This window comes from Pavona decussata, unplaced genomic scaffold (genome assembly GCF_977016875.1).
Source record: "Pavona decussata unplaced genomic scaffold, jaPavDecu1.1 SCAFFOLD_69, whole genome shotgun sequence".
Taxonomy (NCBI): domain Eukaryota; kingdom Metazoa; phylum Cnidaria; class Anthozoa; order Scleractinia; family Agariciidae; genus Pavona; species Pavona decussata.
The window spans coordinates 1,913,501-1,938,587 of NW_028145488.1; the positions used below are offsets into that span (position 1 = coordinate 1,913,501).

The 25,087-nt window shown below is 37.2% G+C and overlaps 2 protein-coding genes and 2 long non-coding RNA genes across 4 annotated transcripts in view; all 4 read left to right on the plus strand.

Annotated features, from left to right (window-relative positions):
* The window catches only part of LOC146477707 (uncharacterized), a 545,413-nt gene that overhangs the window by 501,768 nt on the left and 18,558 nt on the right, over positions 1-25,087 (plus strand). The window lies entirely within an intron of this gene.
* On the plus strand, positions 4,401-8,499 carry LOC146477734 (uncharacterized). Its single transcript, XR_014865298.1, has 2 exons — positions 4,401-4,689; positions 7,887-8,499. It is a non-coding gene; the product is annotated as an uncharacterized LOC146477734 (long non-coding RNA).
* LOC146477735 (uncharacterized) lies at positions 8,811-12,200 on the plus strand. The gene is made up of 2 exons (XM_085113057.1): positions 8,811-10,629; positions 10,906-12,200. The coding sequence occupies exons 1-2, from the start codon at positions 8,811-8,813 to the stop codon at positions 12,198-12,200; spliced, it is 3,114 nt and encodes a 1,037-aa protein (XP_084969183.1).
* LOC146477736 (uncharacterized) lies at positions 13,727-16,808 on the plus strand. The gene has a single exon (XM_085113033.1). The coding sequence runs from the start codon at positions 13,727-13,729 to the stop codon at positions 16,760-16,762; it is 3,036 nt and encodes a 1,011-aa protein (XP_084969159.1). The 3' UTR covers positions 16,763-16,808.

Here is a 25,087-nt window from a genome sequence, read left to right on the forward strand (position 1 = left end):
GGGATCATTACAGGTCCACAAGTGACATTTTTATACAATTTTTAACATGTATGAATAGTGAAAGGTTATTGAGTTCAACTACAAAATGTTAATTTATTAACACTCCCCTTTTGTAGAACTCGTCAAAAGGAACTGTAAATGTTGATTAAGAAGTTATAAATTGTATTATGTTTGTCGAGGAAAATACGTTTGGTGTTGAGATGCTGCAATGTTTGTTTTTATTTTATTTTAAATTTCTTATTTAGCTAGATGCTGGCATGTTTATATTCCTGCCAAACTGTCCTTGAAGGGTAGGCTGAAGTGATGAAGTAATGTGGGAAAGGAGTTGCTGAATACTCTAGATATTGCCTGGGCAAGCATTGTACTATTGATAGCTGGAGTTGATACAGGTGGAGATGCAGCGGAGGTTGAAGCTGGGGTTGTACAGGTACATGTAACCATGCGAACATGGGGACGGATGTTGAAAGATTTTTTTGTGGGGGGGGGGGGGGGGGAGGGAGGGCATTGCTTTTACTGGTGATGAACACAGTCATTAGACAAGGTACAAGTCATGAGGATCATAAAGGCCTCAGTTCTATATTATAAAAATTAATTCCACCATTATTCCTCGTGAAGCGAGGGCCGAAGGCCCAAGTGTAGCGAGGTTACATGTAATAAATTTGTCAGGTGGAAGGCCCAAGCAGAGCTAAGCCGCGCAAATTCGAGCAAAAAAATATATTTTATTTATACATCGTTACAGGTGTCTGTGCTGTTGCCTGGTTCAAGGTCCATACTGTACAGTTGTACCAGTCTCAGTCCATACTGACAGCACACTGTTTCAACCAATCAGCACGCGCCTTATATTGAAATTTTATTATAAATGATAACAAAGAAGCAAGAGCAACAGAAACTCATCCATTCCCTAAACACATTTTCTAAACATCCAGCCATTAATCAATACCTCTTACTAACCAGGTTCAAGGTTTATATTGTAATGTGCACCAGTCTCAGTCCATACTGTATGGACTAAGAAAATGAGATTACTAAGATATTTATTATATCTCTGAGGTTACCCAGATGTAAGAAAAAGGAAACTTTCAAATTTAGTGGGCTGTACAGTGAAATACAGCCTGCAAAATTGACCAATCAAACTGCTTGTACTAACTGAGAGATACAATAAAAACTAATATGGCGTGAATTTTGACATGCAATTGGAAAACATTGATGTGTACATGATTGCAAAATAATAACAATAAATTATTAAATTCTCAGCCTCGGATATTGCATTTCTAGCGTTCTGATTGGTTCACTAAATCCTGGTTATCAGCTCATATACTGTAGTTTGACCTTATATGGAAAACGAATGCCCCAGGTGTCGTTAAGCTAAATTTTTTTAGAAAAGGAAAAGAAAAGGAAGAAAAGGAAGAAATACCAAACAACGCCATCTCAATATAACAACAATAAAAGCCACAAAGTTCGGTATGACACTATTTAATGGTACGTATCTCTGAAGTTTCCTTTAAAATCAGAAAAATTGCACGATTTTATGATTTAGATCACATAAACTTAACAACAACAACAACAACAATAACAACTGGTTACCTTCAAAAATTTCAGGATGGCTTGCAAATCATGGCGACCTACGAAATTTCTCAAGAAGAGCTTAATGCCTGCCTCTATGTTTCTCAGGGTTTTGAAATGAAAAGAAGTACCTGGAGGAAATGTGAAAATAGCTGGAGGACAATTGCACTGCATTAGCGGTGCTGTGCGACAAAAGCTGCACAGGGGGAGGGTGCGGTAGGGGGATACCCCCTCCTGTTGGGGGGGTCACGGCAAATTTTTAAATTTTGCATACCCAGAGAAGCATTCTAGTAATTTTCAGGGCAAAAAAGTGTTCGTTTGGAGGTCATTGTAAACTGAATTATAAACAATAGTTTTCTTCAAAATGTCACTAAGAGAAATGCAGCAACGATTTTTATTCAGTCGATATATGGCTTGCTGAAATCTGAATTGAGTCCTGACTACTTTTACTTCACTTAGACGTATTATTAATACAGTCAAACCTGTATATAACGGCCACCCTCGGGACTTGAGGAACTGGCCGCTTAATACAGGATCACTAAAAATACTCACTGGGCATGGTCTAATGTCAATTTTAATGGCGTATCATACAAAAACATTTCATGCAAGGAAACAATGGGACAATCAACACTCTTTCAAGAGATCAATACTTTAAACAAAGTTCAGTGCCAACTTGTAGTTGTTACGATCGAAGTGGAGTTATAACGATAATGTTGCTAATTAAAAGTAACACAATATACAATTTAATTCTTCAAGTTAAAATAACTCCTGTTATCCATGGTACTATGCATATGGCTTAGTTTCCATTCAAGGGTGGCTGCTTAATACAGGTAAAAATAACAAAGAAAGACAAACATAGGACTGCTACAGGGTGGCCGCCGCCGCTTAATAGAGGTGGCCGCCTAATACAGGTAACAAATACAGCGTTTGTATGCGCGAAAAATTGGGACTTTAAAAACTGGCCGCTTAATAGAGGGTCGCCGCTTAATACAGGGCCGTTATATACAGGTTCGACTGTATAAAATGTTACAATGATTTTCATACAATAATTACGCGGGATGCCCTGAAGGGGCATACCGTGTCTAAAAACGGGTCGATTTCTTTTTTTTTTTTTCTTTTTTTTTTTTTTTTTCTTCCTCGTAATCGCAAACCTGTACATTAATTTATTCATTAAACCCTCCCCTCTCCTACCCGGGATGTATTCTTCTGATTGTCTTCAACAAAAGCAGGCCAATCAAAATCCATTCTTGTCGCTTATATCGCTAGGGAGGGGACCCGCTCACCCCTACCTGTGTGACGTCAACGCATCATTTGATTTCTTCATTACTGACTGCATTAAATTGTGGCGCCATATTGTTAACATGTTGTGGACTCAAGTGTGCCGTTTTCAAACGGAAATTTCACCATTTTGAAGCGGTAAATCGAAAGAATAACTTCTAAGAAGCACTCGACATTTAAAACGGTGGAAATTGGAGAGTTCCTGGCTAAGGAATCGTGCTTTGTTTGACAGTCCCGATCCACGATGGATCGATGGGAGACTAAAAAGAGGTCATTGAGAAGCTTACGTTATCGTAATGGAATTTCCAAAATTTCCTGTGGGACCCTTTGTAGCGTAACACAAGGGAAACAAGATAACGCCATCTTCGTGACTCAAAATATCCATTAGCAAGGATAGTTTTATCAATCGGCGAAGCACACAGTTGGAATAAATGAATTAGCCCCAGTATCTCGCGTAAATGTCGGTACTCGTAGCAACAAATCTGCACATTAATTTATTTATTAAACTAGTCGGGATGTATTCTTCTGATTGTCTTCAACAAAAGCAGGCCAATCAAAATCTATTCTTGTCGCGTATATCGCGAGGGAGGGGACGTACTCACCCCTACCTGTGTGGCGTCAAAGCATCATTTGATTTATTCGTTAATCTAGGATTAAATTTGTGGCGCCATGCATATTGTTAACATGTTGTGGACTCAAGTGTTCCGTTTCAAACGGAAGATTAACCATTTTGAAGCGGTAAGTCGAAAGAGTTAGTTCTAAGAAGCAGTCGATATCTAAAACGGTGGGAATTGGAGAGTTCCTGGCGAAGGAATCGTGCTTTGTTTGACAGTTCTAGAGCACGATGGGACTTCGGAAGAGATCATTGATACGCTTACGTTATCGTAATGGAACGCGATCATCGTTACTCAAACTATTCCATTAGCAAGGATAGTTTTATCAATCTGCGAAGCAACTATTTTGAAGCGGTAAATCAAAAGAATGACTTCAAAGAAGCACTCGACATTTAAAACGGTGGAAATTGGATAGTTCCTGGCGAAAAAAAATCGTGCTTTGTTTGACAGTTTTAGATACACGATGGGAGACTGATACCCCTTTCCCCGGGAAATAACTGGGTATTTTCCCACACTGTCCATTCCGGTAGTCGAGCATTAGACTTTTTAATACCCATTTACCCCGGGGCATTTGATCATCTCATGTTTTTTACGTTACAGCACTTTTTCCCCCTTTAATGACCTATTCATTGGCAAATACAGTAAGTTTCTTATTGAATACGTCCATGTACAACAAAAATGGGACGCTACAGCAGCAGAATGGCCATTTTGGCAATACTACGGTGTGTTGGAATGTTTCCTGAGGTATTACAAACATTGTTTTGCAAGTCAACGATCTGTCATGTCACTCATCGTCGCTCGCGTGATTATCAACACTTCCATTTCTAAAATTAAAAAATAAAACAGGCTAACGTCATCACTCCCCGGGTCATCACGCAATGTGTTATTCAAGCTTTAATACGATGGGCCTCGTCAGTTTACCCATAAACGCATAAAATATTGCTCGTGTACCGACCGTATTAAGTTCTCTTTTTCAAACATCTGATTTTAACAGCCTTGAGGCTTGAGTAACATTTTCACAACAAATAGCGGTAGGAGAAATGTGCGGGTCATTGCGCATTTTTGACCTTTTGATTATTTTTGTGAAAACAGACGCATACGTCAGAGAATAAATATCCTAAAGGAACAAATTACTTTCATTGTTCAATTGTCGCCTGACGTCGCACAAACAGATACTTCATACTAACTAATTCCTTTGTTTTCTGCGGTCATTTGTTCCTCAAGAAAGCTACCAACAGTAAGTATATGACGTTCGCCTCTAGCTACGTTAGCTGTGATTTCATACAATAACAAAAGATGAGAATTTCGTCAAACAGACCGGTAGGAGTGGTATCTGACGAAAATGTCGGTGGGTGAAACAACATAACGCTATCTTTGTGACTCATACTACTATTGCATGCACACATGGAAAACGCTGATAGGATTTTATGAATTTGGATGATATCCGTTATCTTTAGCCTGAGTGATTCTTTTTTCTTTCAGCTCAGATTGCTTCACGAGAATTTCCGCTATCTCTGAGATTGCTGTGACCTTTAATACGATTACGATATCATTAGCAACTTTTGAAATTGATTGAAAATTAGCCTTTGAAAAGTTATAATTTCCCTTAATAAATGATCCCTTAACAAGCTTAGTCAATATGAAATGCTATCTAATCTTTGCAAGCTTATGTGCACTCTGGAGGGATGATGTACGGTGTTTTGAGCGAAAAATCAATTATGTTATTGCCATGCTATGAAAACAATCTCGGTGTAAGGTTACGTTGTGATGGTGCAAACAATCTGGGTACAATGTTACTTTGTGATTGTGCAATCAATCTGGGTACAAGTTTACGCTGAAATGGTGCAATCAATCTGGATACAAGGTTACGTTGAAATGGTGCAATCTACGTTGATAAAGACGGCGAATAGCAAGTTAAGCGTTTAGTTACATGGTAACAATTGTACTTTGCGATTGGCGTTGAGTTCGAAACGTTTTCATTAGTCGTATTTAGAGATCTTTTTCGAGGAGGACACCAATTACTGCTTGAGGTAACTGCTTTTACCTAGACTCTGTTTGGTTGATATAGCTTGTAATCAGTAGCGGTATTTTGTACGAAATGACAAATAGGCGAAAAGTGTCCTGCAGATCTCGGTTTATATATTCAGAGTTTACGTTCACTCGTGTTTCACGGCAAGGTTGTGGTTTGTAATTTATCTTAACTGGAATTAATTGAAAAAGCGTTGATTTTTTTTTTATACATACTTCTGATTTGATGGTTTTTAATTTATCTTTAAAGCGACGATTGGGGAAACTGTCATCCTTATACTTTTGTGTTAAGACTGCATTTGGTAGCATACCAAAGACTCAATAATGAATTGTTGTTTCTGATGAAAGGAAGCTTCAACAACGTTCATCATTTTTCTTTTCGCGCTGCACCCGACTTGGGACCCTGTTCACAGGCCAGAGAGGATGAGCTACCTCTTCCTGTCTTGTCACAGGCTAATGTAATATATGAAACAAGAACCCGTTAAGAGTTTAAGCTGCTCGATTGCAGCGTCAGTTAACTCAGTAATACTCAACCTCTGTATTTGAATTTTCATGACTTGACCCTCATGTGCAGCCGCTCTAATTATAACAATGCCCTACACACGGAAATGTGACTGCCTGCGTGATGCAACGTTTTCTATTATGTCGTAACGGGGAACTCATTTACCGTAACATCACTAGAAATCCCTATAGGCCCTCTAAGGAAAAACAAGAGAGCCTGTTGGGCAAAACTATTACGTCATGTTCTGTATTTTTAATTACATCGCGTTGTAGGGAAAGTTACCTCGTGTATTTACGGCTTATGTGAAGTACATGTAATTTAGAAATCTTCGGTAGAGTCTTTTCTCGCCATATCGAACAAAGGATAATAACAGCGAAGTTTTACTCTCATTTGAAATACAGTCGAACCTCCCTTTGCGACCACCCCTCACGAGCAACCACTTTTCCAAAATACCAAACGTTTTCAAGTCAAATCACTATAGATGGAACCTCTCGTAGGCGACCACCTCTCGTAAGCGACCACCTCTCGTAAGCGACCACTTTTAGAGATGATTGTTTATAATTTTCAATGGTTTTTAACCTCCCGTAAGCGACCACTTGACACACAATCTGCTGTTTCTATCACGGGCGAAAATTGACTGTAACATATCGGCCCACATCATTACAGCGGATACCGTATTTTAATAAAAAGTGTTTTAAAAAGTCTCATAGCCGGAGCTACCGGAAGTGTCTCCCGACATTGAAACAAATGATAACATATAACGCACTATAGTGCACACTGAAAAAAACTTTAATCTGAATCCCTTATAGGAAAGAAACTCTCTCATCTTGTAAATAGCATTCATGTACATGCACGACCAATGATGACTCTCTTAACCTTGTATCATCTAGCCTGCGAGCAAGCTCTCCACCCCCAAGAGAGCTTGCTCGCAGGCTATGTATTATCCAACAGAAAAATTGTGGCGATAAAGAACGTCAACTGGACTATGTAACAAACAAACAAACGCCAAAGTTGTTGATGTGTTACGCTTGAAATGAAACATTGCCGTTTACTGTTTGCTCTTAAATCAGGCAGTCTAAAGAAAAGTTTTTACTTTGGATTTCAATAAGCACTGGCAAAAGGGTGTCCGCAATTTCCATATGTAAATTACCCGAAATTTAGACCCCCACCCCCCTCCCCCCCGTGGTCTGACCTCTGGCAAGCGACAACCTCCCGTAAGTGACCTCATATCCTTGACATTATGGGTAGTCGCTTACGGGAGGTTCGACTGTAATCATTGTCCCATTGATAATAAATACAACTAATTTAACACTTTTTTATATAAACTGGGCTCATGTCACCTAATTGGAGTCGATTTTTTGTGCGTACTTGCGTGTTTCCTTTTTACAGACTGGCGCCAAATAAGCCAAAACAGTGTTGGCAAGGACGTCAAATCCCTGCAGGGAAAAGAAAGAAAAACGCTCTATAATCCCTCGACCTCACAGGGTGGAGGTTAAGCGATAAATAGGTCCCTATTGTCGATTACTGGCGCCTTTCTCTAATAATCCCCCTTTGATGAGGCCTGAAATTAAATGATCCCCTCTCCAGAAGCTTCAATAATCTCAATGGCACTGGTAGAAATGTTTTTCGCAATGCTTAAATGGTACACTTGGACAAGTCGAAGTAGCCGGAAGTCAGGTCTCTGTGGCGGTATCGGTATCGGTAATTACCTAATCATAAGCAACTTCCAGTATGATGTCACGTAACTTAATGGAAGGTCAGAAAAACAATCTCATGCTAGCTTTCTGAGTTGCTCATATACTGTATTTTGTTTTATTTTAGTAAAATAATTCTGATTAGTTTTCAGCAGTTATTTTTTCTTTCAATTTTAACAGATTATCTTTTTTTTTGGTTTTGTTTTGCAGGTGTAAGTTGTTGACGTTGAATTTCTTCCTGAGAGTGAAACCAACTGATTGTTAGCAAGGAAGGCCTACAAAACGTAGCACCTACATAGTGCTGGACTGTTTGTTACAAGAGCATCCAGTGGCAGAAAACGTAGCGACCACAAAGCGTAGCAGTCAGCTGATTATCAAAACAGAAAACCCAACAAAGAACATCCATCGTAGCAGCCACTCGGTTGTTACAACAGAACACCCATTGTAGCAGCCGCTCGGTTGTTACAACACCCATCGTAGCAGCCACTTGGTTGTTACAACAGAACACCCATCGTAGCAACTACTCGGTTGCTACACCCATCGTAGCAGCCACCTGGTTGTTACAACAATAAGTAGCAGCCACTTGGTTGTTACAATTGTTACACATTATACACAATTGTTACACAGAAAATAACAGATATTCAAAGCTATACAAACCTTGCAAACCTTGGAAAACAAAGAGTGTGACATAAAACAGAGAGTGCGATATTGAAACAAAAGAGACAGTGAATTACACAATAAAGAACTGTGAAGAAGAGTCGGACAAAAATAGTTACAGAGTATTTAACAATGCTTGACATGAATAAAAAAGTGAAAAACGGTACTTGTAGGTCACTTTTTGCATTGTTTATTAATAATATTAAAAGGGATACTAAAAGAAGACGACATCATTATCGAGAACCCAGTAGAATCCCATTAAGAGCTCTAAAGAAGGGTTTAAAAAGGAGAAACAGAAAATTGGTTAGAAAGTATGTTTTAAAAACTGTCCCAAAATCGTCTTTTCTTTATCAAATTATGAAAGTAGCTTCATTACGAAAAACAGTACTTTGTAGCACTAGGAAAGCTATGGAAAACTGCACAAGCAAATATCTTGCATCGAAAAAAGAAAGGACTTATAAAAATGTTAATCATGAAATGACACATGTCACTACAAAGGAATCTAGCGATATAGAGACCAATCCTTATCCTCGTGTCCTTGCTTTACGTGGACTCTTCGATCCTTGCGTTATTTCAAACAAAGAAGCACATATTATTAATGGAAATATATTCATCAGTAAAGCGACAAATTCCAAGACCTCTTCCATCAGTGAACCGTCACAACAGGGAACAAATGCTAGAAGACATTTCATGAATTATTGCCTTACTCATTCAGGCAAGTTTTCATGTGCGGTAGATTGCTTTCTTGAACTTAGCGTTGCTATTTTTAAAGATTCTCTGAAAGATATCGAACGTAATGAGTTTTTTCAAACTTTATTTGACGCATGTCTACAGTTAGAAAACCATGATGTACAAACAGAAATGACAGTAGTTCGAGAACCTGTTTGGGTTTATCTAAGACAACATTGTAACTCATTTGCCGCAATGTCTGCAGATGCTGTATTTAGTGACATATTTACGTTGGATACAGTTGGTATGATGACGGAGGAATTAAAATCCCTTTTTCTTATACAACAAAGTAATCAGTCAGTTTGTTCATCGTGTAACAATGCAATTATAAAAAACACAGCTATATTTGTACTTTACATAAATTCTCCGAACTTGCTTCATAATGGCTTAGAGAATTATGTTTCTGAGGCTATATTACCAAATAGCAGTGCACTCTATTGTGATTTGTGTCAAGAGCATTCTGGGGATCTTCCAATGCTACAACATTTTATTACGCTTCCACGATTTTTAACTGTGGAACTGTCATCCAATTATATTAATCAAATATTTTTTCCTTTGACTATGGATGTACTTGGTCAAAATTATGTACTTAAAGGCATGGTTCGATGTATAAGTTCTCATTTTACAGTTGCTATAAAAGATGATGCTCGTTGGATATATGTAGATGATATGTGTGTTTCAGTTAGAATTTACACTTCGTTTCAGCACCTCTTGAGTATCCATTCTAACGGTTGGTTTTTTGCTATATATGAAAAGTCTTCAATAAGAGATAATAATTCTTCAATAAGAGATAATAATGGTATACAAAAAAATGCAGTAGCGTGCAAAACTGTGCAGCAAAATTGTAATAATGTTCTTGTTGGTACTTTACCGAAAGATGTACCTATTATTAAAACTACAAATAATGAAACTATAACGAAGAGTTCTGCTATAGCTCTGTATGCAATTTGTTTTTCTGTTGTTAAACCTTGCAGTTATTGGAAGTCTGATACATTAGATGCTCTTGTTGAATATGGAAGTGCTTTCTTTACTGAGACTATTAAAAATCAGACAAGTTCCAGTGAACTACCACAGAATGTTAATATATGCGGTGCCAATATTAATGTAAAATTTGTTACGAGCAATAAAGGAATTCTTGTATGTAATTCAGTTTTTAGTAAATTAGCCCTTGAGAGGTTGATGTTGCAGAATGTAACTAAGAGTTCAGGATTTTTACTTCAGTTTCCCAGCCTATGTTTAAGTTGCGTTTTTCACAAAACCAGCAGAAATACAACATTTTACTTAATTTCTTTGAATAAAATTCAAGGACTTAATGTACACAGAGTAAGTGATAAAAATTATTTAGTCGAAAGGGTCTATCAAAGTGTGACAAATACTGTAAAGTCTAATGAAATACAGTATTTTTTTCAGAGTGTATTGTGCACGTGTGAGTTAAATAAAGGTGAAAAACAAAAGATTATGAAATGCCACAAATCTGCTAAGTGTAAAATAGAAAATGCAATTAAAAGGAGAAAGTCTTATTCTCAATTCGAGCCTGCAAGGAAAAAAATCTGCTTAGATAAGTACCGTGAGTGTTACAATAAGAAAAAACAAAAAGTTCTGATTGCACGCACCGAAAAATATAAATCTATGGATAGAAATGAAAAGAAGAATCTTCTTGTTGCTCGTGCTAAAAAATATAATTCTATGGATGTCAATGAAAGAAAAATTCTTCTCACGGCTTGTGCAGGAAAATATAGATCTATGGATCCCAATGAAAAACAAAATCGTCTCGCTCGTTGTGCAGAGAAATATAAATCTATGGATCCCAATGAGAAACAAAATATGCTAACTCACCGTGCAGAGAAATATAAATCTATGGATCCCAATGAGAAACAAAATATGCTAACTCACCGTGTAGAGAAATATAAATCTATGGATCCCATTGAGAAACAAAATATGCTAACTCACCGTGCAGAGAAATATAAATCTATGGATCCCAATGAGAAACAAAATATGCTAACTCACCGTGCAGAGAAATATAAATCTATGGATCTCAATGAGAAACAAAATATGCTAACTCACCGTGCAGAGAAATATAAATCTATGGATCCCAATGAGAAACAAAATATGCTAACTCACCGTGCAGAGAAATATAAATCTATGGATCCCAATGAGAAACAAAATATGCTAACTCACCGTGCAGAGAAATATAAATCTATGGATGCTCATGAGAAAGAACAACTCTTAGCTAAAACAAGAGAAACTTATCACAACATGAAAAACGAAGAAAAAGAAAAATGGCTCGAAAAGATCAGGAGAGTGGCTAGGAACACAGAAGAAAGAAAAGCTATCTCAGGCAATGACTTGGACTTCTGTATTGCATCTTTTCAAAAAGCAGTAAGAGAAGGTCCTTATTACATATGTTCTGTGCGTAATAGAATTCTTTATAGGAAAACAGTAATAGAATTAAAGAAAAGTAAATATGTCAAACAGCATCTTTTCACAGGAAAAATGTCTTTTGATAAGAAAGAATATATCTGTAAAACATGTCACTCTAAATTGTTAAAAGAACAAGTTCCATGTCAAGCTGTTTATAACAAATTAATGGTTGATGAAATCCCCCTAGAACTAGAATGTCTAGAAAAACTTGAGCAGATTCTTATATCTCAGCGCATTGTCTTTGAAAAAATAGTAATTATGCCCAAAGGTCAACAAAGGAAAATTAAAGGAGCTATCTGTAATGTGCCTGTAGAATGTGATCATACCTGTAATGTCTTGCCTAGACCTCCTGAAAGCTCGGGAATAATTATGTTAAAACTTAAAAGAAAGCTTGATTTTAGAGGCCATGTTTACTTTCAAGCTGTACGACCTGCAGTTATACTCAATGCGCTAAATTGGCTCAGAATGAACAATCCTTTATATAGTGGTATAACAGTTAATATTGAAAACATTGACATAAATCTGAGAGAAATGCAGTTACGAGCTGATTCAGACAGTGCCGATGGTGAAAGGTCTCCGATTATTCAGGTATCTTGTGAACAGAAAGCAACAAATGATCAATGCAAAGTGAGGAGGAAAGAGATGATCCTTTGGATGAATTTAGAGCAGCAACTTCTGAAACCTGTTTACAGTCAGTGCTACCAGATTATCCTGTAAGTGTGGACAAAAATACCAGATTAAAGTCCCATGGAAATGAAATTTTTAATATTGCACCAGGTGAAAATAAACATCCAGTTTCATTCATGACTGATAAACATTGTGAAGAATTAGCATTTCCAGTATTATTCCCAAAGGGCAGATTTGGCTATACTGTAGAGAGAGCGGTTAATCTGTCACCTACAAAATACTTCAATGCCCGTCTCTTACATTATAGTGGTAAGTTTGCAATGAATCCTGAATATTTGTTTTTTGCGCAGTTCATCATAGAACAAAAAAAAGTTTCAGATAGTATTGCTATTGCTCTGACAAAAGTTCATGGACAGTCTCTGACTGCATCTCATTTAAGATCTAATGTGCGAAATTTTCAAAATCTTATTTTTCAAGACCAGGCTTACTTGTTTTTAAGACAAATTCCAGGTACACCGCCATACTGGCAAAAATTTATGTATGAAGTTATAGCGATGGTAAAACAACTTGGAATTCCAACATGGTTCATGACATTGTCTTGTGCTGACCTTCGATGGCCTGAGCTGTTTCAAATTATTGGGAAGATACAAGGACTTAATTTAACTGATGAAGAAATTGAAGGATTGTCTTACAATGAGAGGTGCTCTATGCTTAATTCTAATCCTGTTGTTGTTGCTAAGCATTTTCAGTACAGAGTAGAGACATTTTTCACTGAAGTGTTATTCAGCAAAGGAAATCCTATTGGTAAAATATTTCATTATGCTTTACGTATTGAATTTCAAATGAGAGGATCACCTCATTTACATGCACTAATATGGACAAGTGATTGCCCAAAGTTAACAAATGAAACAAAAGAAGATTACATAAAATATATAGACAATCATGTTCAAGCATATTTGCCAGATAAACAAAAAGATTCTCAATTATTTACCTTAGTTCAAACTTATCAGAAGCACAATCACTCAAAGAGTTGTAGAAAATATACTAATGTTCCATGCAGATTTAATTTTGGACAATTTTTCACAAAGAGAACAGTAGTAGCAGAACCACTTTCTGAAAAGTTAGATGAAGAGTTGAAAAGAGACATTTTAACAAGAAGAAATGAAATTCTTTGCTTAGTAAAAGAGGAAATAAATAAAATCTTGAACCCAAATAAACCACAGTATAATCCTAAGACAACGGAAGAAACACTTTTGAGTTCATTAGGTGTTACAGAAGAACAATATTACTGGGCCTTGTCTATATCTGGTGATTCTGATTTTGATCTGCATCTTAAAAGACCGCTTGATAGCTGTTTTATCAATAATTATTTTGTTGCTGGAATAAAAGGTTTTAGGGCTAATGTTGACTTACAACCTGTTTTTAACCATTACAAATGTATAACTTATGTTTGCTCATACTTCACAAAGGATGAAACAGAATGTTCACAGGCTATTGCCAATGCAGCAAAAGAAGCAAAGACTTCAAATTTGGCCATTAAAGACAGTTTGAGAAAAATAGGAGCGGCTTTTCTTTCTACTAGAGAAGTGAGTTCACAAGAATGTGTATATAGATGTATGCCTGAACTTTGGTTGAGAAAAGTTTTCCCTAAAACAGTTTTTGTGAGTACAGATTTAAATGACAATAGAATTCGAGTTGCAAAGTGCAAAATAGAACTTGATGAGTTAGATGAAGATAGTACAGATATTTACAAATCCAATATAATCGAACGCTATAGCATCAGACCTAACAAAATCCCAATTATTGATAACTTATGTCTAGCTGAATTTGCTACATATTATTACAAAGAATACAAAAATGATTGTGAGACAAGCGATGCACAACCTGAAATTCTTACAGATGATGTTATAGAATCACATGTTCAATTTACTACAAATGCAGCTGTCATTAACTATTTACCATCCAAAATAAGATTAATAAACACAAATGAAGTTATGACATGTAGAAAAACTAAGGCTGTATTACGGTATCATAGACCTAACAAAGTAAAAGAGCCCGAAAAGTACTTTCACCACTTACTTATGCTGTACTATCCATGGCGTAATGAAGATAGTCTTATTGGCAATGGACAAACATATGCATCAAGATTTTATGAGCCTAAAGTGCAAGCTATTGTTGAACAAAAAAGAACAATATTTGAACCTGAAGCAGATGCTATAACAGAAGCATTAGAAGCCCTAAGAAATAGTGAAGTTAATAATTTTAGCCATTCCTTTGATTCTTTAAATGATCAAGAAAATGAAGACTTGCAATTAGATATGCAAAGTAATGTTGAAAGTGATGAAGAATCATTTAATGAACAAATTATTTCACATCTTTCTTCCAATTCTAGTAGTGATAAAGTGTCTACAAATGCAACAATTACAAGTTATGTTCAACCAAGGGAAATTTCTGATGATCTATTACGTGAACATATAAGGTCGTTAAACAAGAAACAGCGTATTGCGTATGATAGTGTGCTACGCTGGTGTAGAAACAAAGTTAAAAATCTTCGTTCTCTAAAACCTTACGACATTAACCCAATATGTCTTTTTATGACTGGAGGTGCTGGCTCAGGGAAAAGTCATGTAATAAATACAATATATCAGACAGCAATTAAAACATTTAGACAGACAACAAATAATCCTGATCTGCCAACAGTACTGTTAATGGCGCCCACTGGTGTTTCTGCGATACACATAGGCGGAACAACTATACATTCAGCGTTGGCTATCCCTAAAGAAACCGGTGACAATCTTCCAGCAATGTCTGACCAAAAGAAAACACAAATGAGACTTACACTGTCGGAATTAAAGCTTATTATAATAGATGAAATTTCTATGGTTTCTAACATTACTCTTCTTCATATACATCAAAGGCTAAGGGACATTTTTGGATCATCCAGCTCTAAACTATTTGCTGGTATAAGTATTATAGCTGTAGGAGATTTGTATCAACTACCACCTATACGGAGGAAACCTATTTTTGAAAAATTCAACAATGAGTGTTTCAATTTATGTCATCCATGGCATGTCTTCACGATGATAGAATTGACTGACATTATGAGGCAGAAAAATGATCGGCAGTTCGCCGAAATTTTAAACAGATTTAGAACAGCTTCACAAACTGAAGAGGATCTTAATTGTATTAATTCTCGAGTATTAGTCCCATCAACAAACAATTACCCCTTGAATGCACTTCACATCTGGGCAGAAAATGATCCTGTTAATGAACATAACAACAAACAACTTTTACAATTATCTACACCATTGTTTGTACTTAGAGCTACAGACCAGTATCCATCAAATGTTACAAAACAAGATATTGACAAAGTATTATCGAGAGGGAGATCTGAAACAGGAGGGCTTGAATTTGAAGTGAAGATTAAAGAAGGTGCTAGAGTAATGCTTACTACAAATATTAATATTGCAGATAGACTTATAAATGGGCAAATGGGAACTGTTGTTAAGATTCATGTCAATAAAAAAACACAAAAACCAACTGTGGTTTATATAAAGTTTGATGATAATGAAGCAGGAAGAACTTTAATACAAAACAGTAGTAGTATATTTGCTAGAGAAAATGCTGTTGTTCCTATTGAACAAGTATTATCAAAAATAAAAGTTCGACCAGGTAAACCATCTTCTCCAGAAGTACAGAGAATTCAATTTCCAATAAGTCTAGCTTGGGCATGTACAATTCATAAAGTCCAGGGTTTAACACTGCGAAATGTTGTTATAAGTTTCCATTTGAACAAACAAAGATCTTTTAACTATGGACAAGTATATGTTGCGTTAAGCAGGTCAACTTCACTTCAAGGACTTCATATTTTAGGAGAAATCAATACTAAACACATAAAAGCAGATCCTAGAGTACATAATGAATATGATAGATTAAGAAGTTTCAAGTTAGTAGATTTAAAAGATATTACACATTCAAATAAACGAAAAATAGAAGATAACAATTTAGTTGTAACATTATGTCTTTTAAATATACGCTCCCTAAGAAAACATAGCTCTGATGTTAAATGTGATGTAAATCTTTTGAAAAATGATCTTATAGCATTCACTGAGACTCAACTTTTACCTAATGATAACGATTCAGATATTATAGATAATTTATCTCCTTTTTCCTTATATAGGTATGATCATAATTCAGATAAATATTCAAGTTTGGCCATATGCATCAAAAAAAAATTTCATGTAACAAATCAAGAATACTACCCAACTTTAAATGCTGTTAGGTTTATGTTCACATTTAACAACCATAGATCATACGACGTAAATATTTCTCTCCTTTTAATTTATCGTAAAAATAACTCAAACATACTTGACCTTATTAATGGTATTGACTATTTAGTTAGAAGTAATCCTATCGATATAATCCTGGGAGATTTCAATATTAACTATTTTAGCAGCAAAGACATGGAACCACTCTCATCATTAATGCAGTCTTTGGATTATTTACAGATTGTAGAGATACCTACATTTATTTCAGGTAGTTTACTAGACCATGTTTACATCAGACAAGCAAATAAACTTAATATTGATAGTTCAGTAATCAATGTGTACTACTCTGATCATGATGCAATAAAAATAACAATACGAATTTAAACTTCGCGTTTACCGTTTCGTATTTGATAAATAATAGACTTCGTGTCTCCAATCCAAAAAATAATTCGTTAAATCAAAAAAGAATGTTAAATACTTTGATATGATTTGATCTGATGAGACACAGAAAGGAGCCCGTCCATCCTTCCTAGCCGAGTGGATGTATTGTCATCAATGCATTCATGGATTCTGTTATCAAGTAAGTAGGATACAAAAAGGCTTTTTACTTTTTCTATATCAACGTTCGATTCCTTACTGTGATGTTTTGTTGAGATGTAGAACTTGATTGATTTGATTAATGCGTCGATGGATTGTATTATCAAGTATGCAGAATACAAATAGATTTTCTAATAAATTAATTTGTAAATGAAAGAAATGGATCAGCTTTATGATTCCAGTAGCATTAGTGATTCCAGCCATTATTCTTTTCAGTCACTAGCGCAAGATATAATGGGTAGATGCTCAAGTCTAAACTTCCTGAAGAAATGTAATATAAAGATCCGGTACTTAGACGACAAACATAACTCATGGATCAATTTATCCAACAACAACAAACGAGGCTTCAAGAATTTTGGAAGACCAAAAGAACTGCTTCAGAAAGGGAATTTTTAAACAATTAAATTGAGGACAGTTCAAGCTAGCCCTTCTCGAGGGGGTGCTTCAAGTACCAATGTTCGGTTTGGCGCAAGAACTCCTTCGCGCTGTCGCCTATTGAAAAAGGCACAGGCGACAGTTTCAAGTTTGGAAAGAATTCTGCAAACCTGAAGTATCTCAGTGAAGCAAAGTGTCCAGTGACAGACAATGGAATAAAATACATTGGGAAGCACTGTGTTAAGTTAAACTACTTGAATATCAAAGGATACAAAGCTCTACGAGATGTCGGCATAACTCACATCGTTCAAAACTGCTTTAAACTGATATTTCTTGATATGGGGAAGTGTAACATCATGGATTACGATAGTGATGGTATGCATATTATCAGCATTCATTGGCCTCCGTTTAAGAAACTCATTATACGAAGATGTGAATATATGACAGCTACAGGAATCAAGACTATTGCTGCACAATGCTGTAGCTCCCGGCAGTACTTACAAGTGCAAGAAATCTTAGAAAACTGTAGATAAAGAAAAAAATATTACTGTATTCATAGTATGTGCACATGGATAAAGCATTTGTTCAGTCTGTTTTTTTTTTTTTTTTGCTTGCTTTGTAGAGTAACTTGCAGCTCCAATACAGTGAGTTGTGCTATCTTCTTGATAACTACGGCGTGAAGAGGAAATTAAACTATGTAGTACATCGTCACGTACCTGGAACTGACAAGGAGCAAGCAACCATATCGTTTTAATGTTTTAGATTCAAATGTGCTGTTTACAGAAAGAAAATTAACCTTTTAGAAGGGGTAAATCGAAAGGATAAGTTCCAAGAACTACTCGACAGTTTAAAAGATAGAAAAGGGACAGCTAGCGGTATTGACTGCGGACCAGATTGTGCTTCGCAGTGCAAAGAGCCAGGAAACCTGCGCTGCAGACTTTGTCGAACTGATGCCTAAACGTTATTGGAAATCCACTTCATAAAAAACATTCAAAGTCTGATTGTCAATTTCTACTTAAAGTTTACGTCTTCATTAAGTAAACTTTTTGTCTTCAACAATAATATTATCTTTTGTCTCCTGAGTCAGATAGTGTAATCTGCCCCGGGTCATGACGTTTTCCGAAAGCAATTGCCGTTATAATCTCAGGATAGCTGTGAAGCGTACAATGGAAATAAATCAGGAACAGCATCACGCGTAAATGCCAGTATAGGCATCTTGTTTTTATTGATGAATCACTTGATCAGCATCTCTATCAATAACGTTACACGGTTGTGGTATCCGCCTTTTCATCTGTGATAGCAATATGACTTTCTTGAAGGAAGCGATGTACGAACCCAAATGTACAGACTGTGCTCGCAGGTGCCACGTGTATAATTCGCCTACCCGCAAGATGAGAAGGGTAAAAGCAGGCGTCAAATGACAGATACTTCGAGGAACCTCAAATAGTTTCCAGTTCATGTTAGATGTCGTTGAAACAACTTAAAGACAACGCTGGATAGTAGTTAATGAACATGAAGAAGATGTATATAACTATTTTAATAATTATATAAATCTGGGTCCCTGGCAAAAATATCCACGTCTGTAATCAGCTACGTTATTGACATAAATTCATACTTTGGAGACAAAAAGTACCTGGCGCAAGCCCTAAAAGTAGCTGGTGACTTTCGTTGGGCGTCGGGTGCTTTTGAAAACCCTGGTTTCTATGCATTTACGAGGACTCCAGTTACAAAAGTTCATCTATGAAATCCGTACGAGCGGCGGCCATAATGTTCAATTCCATCGCTCAGCACTACTCAGCAAAACATTTGCACAAACGTGCACAGATCTTACGCTTCTCCATAAGCTCGAAGTTTAAAAACTTGCACTGAATGCTTGTCTCAGTGAGGTTGCACCTCGTACACTTGGACTTGCTGTGAGTGTTTTAAAACGTCTGCGAGGAATTCAATTCAGCGTAAAAAAGCTCTCCTTGATCCCTTCTTTCGCTCGGCATCACACAGCAAAACATTTGCTCAAAGGTGCACAACTATTATGCTTCTCGACGAGCTGGAACTTCAAAAGCACTTGAATGCTTGTCTCAGAAAGGTTGTAACTCGTACATTTAAACGTTTCTTGAATTTGAGATGTCCGACTGTGTCCGATCTTCTTCCCTTTCGATTTGCAAAGAGCTGCATGTGTCATGTGATCATTAAGTTTCGCGCGTTTTGGTTGGAAGTTGCCTCAAAATCCGGTCTTTTTAATTTGAAAGAAATTTTTAAGAATTAAAATCAACGATAAAAGTTTTGAATGACGTTTCGATGACTCGCTCATCATTTTCAAATTCTAAAAAGTCAGATTGTTAAAAGTTCATGAACAAAAGCACTCAGCTATTGGAAAACACCTGCGTGACTCTCACAATCAGAAGAACAAAGACCTCACTGAACAATTCACTATACTGAAGAAGTGTCGTGGGAAATTTGAATGCTTGATCTACGAAATGCTTTTTATCCAGGAAAGGAAACCGAAACTGAACACTCAATCAGACTCAATAAAAGCGAAACTATTTAGTACCTAATTAACACTCACTACATTCCACATTGTAGTTTTTAATCACGTGCAACGAGACTTCACACGCGTTCTTAATATTTAAAGAACTTTTAACAATCTGACTTTTTAGAATTTGAAAATGATGAGCGAGTCATCGAAACGTCATTCAAAACTTTTATCATTGATTTTTATTCTTAAATGTATATCAAAAGCGTTTGTTATTAATGAAATTTTTACTTAAAATAAATTCACTAAACTTCAACAGCAATACCCAAACGCGGAGAATTTAATAAAAAAATTATTCCATTCGCGCTTGTTACACGGAATGCCCACAGGGCATGACGTGTCTAGGTTTCGGTCGGGTATCTTTTTTTTTTTCTTCATCGTATACACAAATGTGCACATTAATTTATGCATTAAAATATGTCCTCCCCTAGTGGGGATGTATTGTTCTGATTGTCTTCAACAGAGGCGGCCCAATAAAAATCTATTTTTCAGGCACATATCACGAGAGAGGGGACCCACTCATCACTTCCTGTGTGACGTCAAATCATCATTTGATTTATTCATTAAAACTAGATTAAATTCTTCCCTCTCCAAGAAGGGATCTATTGTTTTGATTGTCTTGAACAAAAGCGGCCCAATCAAACTCCATTATCCGCGCGTATATCGCCAGGGAGGGGACCCACTCATCTCTACTTGTGTGACTGCAAGGCAAATCATCATTTGGAAAAGTTGTTTTCGTTCAATGGCGGCCACATGTCTGAATTTAGGACTCCGAATCTGCCGTTTTCAGAAAGAAAACGAACGTTTTTCGAGCGGTAAATCGAAATAATAACTTCTAGGTAGTACTCGAAAGTTGAAACGGTGGAAATTGTGTGAGTTCACAGCGAACAAACTTTACTTTCACAAACAGATCGAATAATTCAAAGCCAAGGAAGCCAGACCAGTTCAGCGGGGTCATGACGTTATTGCAGAGTTATTGCCGGTATGATTCCCAGTAACACAATGATAAAAATCGTTATCGCAGAGTGATTTCCGGTATGTTTCCCAATAACACAATGACAAAATATCAAGCAGTCTCTCTGAATAAAACCATTGAATTATTTCAATTGCGAAGGGAAGATAGTTTTTAAAAATCTGCGAAGCATACAATGGAAAATAAATGGGGCTACATTAAGCATTCCGTGTAATGCCATTAGAGGTGCATCTTGTTAGATATGAGCTTGGTTATAGCTAACTCGGCGCTTCGCGCCTCGTTGGCTATTTACCATCTCATATCCAACCCGCGCTCATGGAATAATTGTTAATTATTGATCTAAGATAACATTTAATGATTTTGAGGGACCACAGACAACTGCAGAAGGTGGAGGAACATGGTTTAAGCATCTACAGTCATTTGGATCATCTTTGATCAACATTGTGGAATTGAAGACAGTAACTAGCAAGATTTCGCACAGCCCCATACTTTAATTATGCAGACATTTTTACGACTTAAACACCATTCATGCTCGTTCTTTGTGTAACAGGTATGACAGGGACACAGGTATGAGGTACTGAGGTAATGAGGTACTGAATTAAGATGGCGGGACCTCCATTTCGTCGTTGTATCGAAATTACCCAGAATGCAACTCGGACGGCAAAGGGGAAATCAAGGGCTTTGAAAAGTGGCTCGAATCAAATGGCTGATGTTCGAACAGCTGTACGCGTGAGAGGCAAAATTGGAGATAAATGCTTAGTCATGAGACTAAGGTTTGCTGTCATGAAGGAATTTTGGTTTTAAAATGAGATTTTGAATTAAAAAATGGGAAGCAAAGATGTGTGTTTTTCAGCTTTGTCGATGCCGCAGAAAACGGGCATTTTTGGTTTTGCTTGAAAATAAATGTTGATATGGAACGGCAAACGGAAAATAAACTCAGTTTATTACGCGGGATGCCCTGAGGGGGCATACCGTGTCTAAAAACGGGTCGATTTCTTTTTTTTTTTTTCTTCGTCGTAGCTACAAATCGGTACATTAATTTATTCATTTAACTCTCCCCTCTCCTACTCGGGATGTATTGCTCTGATTGTCTTCAACAACAGCAGGCCAATCAAAATCCATTCTTGTCGCTTATATCGCTAGGGAGGGGACCCACTCACCCTTACCTGTGTGACGTCAATGCATCATTTGATTTCTTCATTAAAACTGCATTAAATTGTGGTGCCATATTGTTTATAACATACAGTACCGCTCGAAACTATGGGACCATTTGCACGCGGTGAAACCTCGTCTTTACCGAACGTGATTGCTGCGAATTCACCGCGGTGGGACGAAAACCGCAACCGCAGCAAAGACGAAAGCAACCAAAAGCCACAGGGAATTAGACGCGGCAATGCCTCGGTAAAAATACAATAATGACTAATTACTATTGTCAGGGTATTGTCAAACATTATCTCACCTTTCATCCTAAAGAAGCCCTCAAACAAAAGAATTTGTAAAGACTCACCGAGTCGGAAACCGAACGACCGATAACAATTCGTTTGACAGTCACTGACGAAAGTTTCTTTTCTGCATTTGGGACATGTTCAGTTTTTGTCACGCTACAGGCAATAATCACAGAGCAAAAGACATAGTTTCAGTTTAATTCTTGCTGTTTACGCCACACAGTCAAGAAAGATATTCTATTCGTTTGATAAACCGCCTGACAACCCTTCCTACTGATGTAAAGTGCGCAACAAAGTTCAATCGAAATAGCGACGCTGAATTCAAAATATGCAATCGGATTTCAGTACGGACGTGGAGAAAAGCAGAGTGAAAATCCCTCCAAATGTATTGCCAATGTAATCCGGATTCGAAAAACTAAAACTTCGTAATAGATTTGATTTGGTATCGAGTGTGAGCGTCAAGATCGATTCACTTGGAGCAAACACAAACGTGGAAACTTACCGCAACGCTTAACGTATTTCTATTAATATTTACTTTGGATAAAACGAAAACAGCAACTTTAGCAAAAGTGAAAAGCCCCTTCCGATGTTTTAAAACGTTGAGAGAAGCCGTCGTTTGGACGTAGAAAGGACCGTGCCATGATGAAAACACCGGGCAGATTTCAGTCACGTGCTAGGCAACCAAATTCCTTCACGTGTATCAAGTTTCATTCCGCAACAACACAACGTGGAAAAAAATTATAGTAAGTTAATTTACGGCGATTCTTGGTAGGAAACCTGGACTCTTGCAGTTTGTTATTAAGCCACAACAGGAGTAGTAGTGCCTTTTCACTTATGCCCAACTAGTTCCATTGTAATTCATTCAAAAAGACCTGGAAGCGCTCTCTTCTGTCGTCGACTAGCGTTCGAGCTTTCACTGACCTTTGCAGTTTGCGTTGCTTCGCGTATCGAAAGGAATTGTGCGAGTGAAGTTTAATGAATTGTTTTGCATGTTAAGCAAATTATTTTTGGCATAATCCGAAATATTATTACATTTACCAGTTCAATTCACAAGTTCGCTCACAGAGCGCTTTGATTATTTCCCTTGAGAGCGAGTGCGCTTCCGTGAAATTTATCACACCTAACACCCGACAATTCGCTTATTGTCCTCGAACAACATGAAAACACAGCGAACAATAGCCTATTCAAACCCAACCGCATCCTGCCTTTCACCGCGGCTTAAGTCAACCGAAAAAAACCTAGGTGAAACCGAGGTTTTTATTGCGGTTAGACGAAGTTTTGCCTCGGTGAAACCGCAGATCAAAACCGCGAATCGACCGAGGCAAATTCGCGGCAAATGGTCCCATAGTTTCGAGCGGTACTGTATTCTGGACTCAAGTGTGCTGTTTTCAAACAGCAATTTCACCATTTTGAAGCGGCAAATCGAAAGAATAACTTCTAAGAGGCACTCGACATTTAAAACGGTGGAAATTGGTGAGTTCATGGCGAAGGAATCGTGCTTTGTTTGACAGTCTTAGACCACGACGCGAGACTGAAAAGAGGTCATTGAGAAGCTTACGTTATCGTAATAGAATTTCACAAATTTCCGGTGAAAGTCTAAGTCGCGTAACACAAGGAAAACAACGTAACGCGACCGTCGTGACTCAAACTATTCCATTAGCAAGGATAGTTTTATCAATCGGCGAAGCATACAGTTGGAATAAATGAATCAGCCCCAGCATCACGCGTAATGCCAGTATAGCAGGCATCTTGTTTGCTCTTAAAGCCTAAGACACTTACTAATTAACACTATTAGTAGACCATAATAACCAGATTTCTGGATTTGAGAACGTGGCCAATCTTGAAAGTGGAAGCCTCTAAAACGGCGACATTAGTCGCCGTTAACGGTGAAAGGGTTAATAAGGAGCCTGGCCATGCGTGACTAGCTACGCAGACAAGGGTGGCGTCTCCCGGTGGCGTCTGTCACTATGTCATAAAAAAACTACAAACCAAGAAGAAATGCTTGATCTTTTGATCAGCTTGCACCAAAACATTTGATAGAAACGTAGACTTGAACTTACTGTTAGCATTCTGCGATAAATGTGACTCAACAAGACTTCCTTCGGAGACATTTCAGTCAGCTTGAAGTTAAGCTTAATTTGCATGTGTCTACCGACATAGCGTGCCTCACACTTTTCAACGCGAGCCTCTTTTAATCAGAGTCACGCAGAGATCTCTATCAAGTTAAACTTAATCCAAAGAAGCAGTTAAAAGCAATGTAAAACGTGTTCGTTATTAAGTCAATAGTAAGATTGTCATTTTCAAGCAACAATCTCTGCAACATGCATATGTAAGCAAATTTCGATCCAACGCGAAGCCTCCATGAACAATAAGACTTGCATTGATTCATCTCGAGCTTTTACGAAGCACTAAGACCAATTTTCATTGAAAGATTAAAGTGGAATTGAATCGAGGGTTCTTTGAAAGTTAAAAACCAAGCTTAACAGAGCAAACTATACACGCTATATCCACTTTGCCGTACGCTTACCTTCGACGTCAAATTCGCCGAACAATCAGCTTCGCGATCCACGAAGAAATTTTGCCCACAGCCAAGCTCCATAAAGTTGATTCACTCGCTACATGTTAACAACCTCGGCAAAAAAGATTTTCTTACCCCATGATTGCAATATTAATAGCAAAAGTACGAGTAAATTATGTTTTAACGCAAGAAGGCAGAAGAAAATCTTCCTCCCTTCCTCCGTCTCGGAATGCACGCTTTGATGAAGAAGGATTTTTTCCCGGATTGGTTT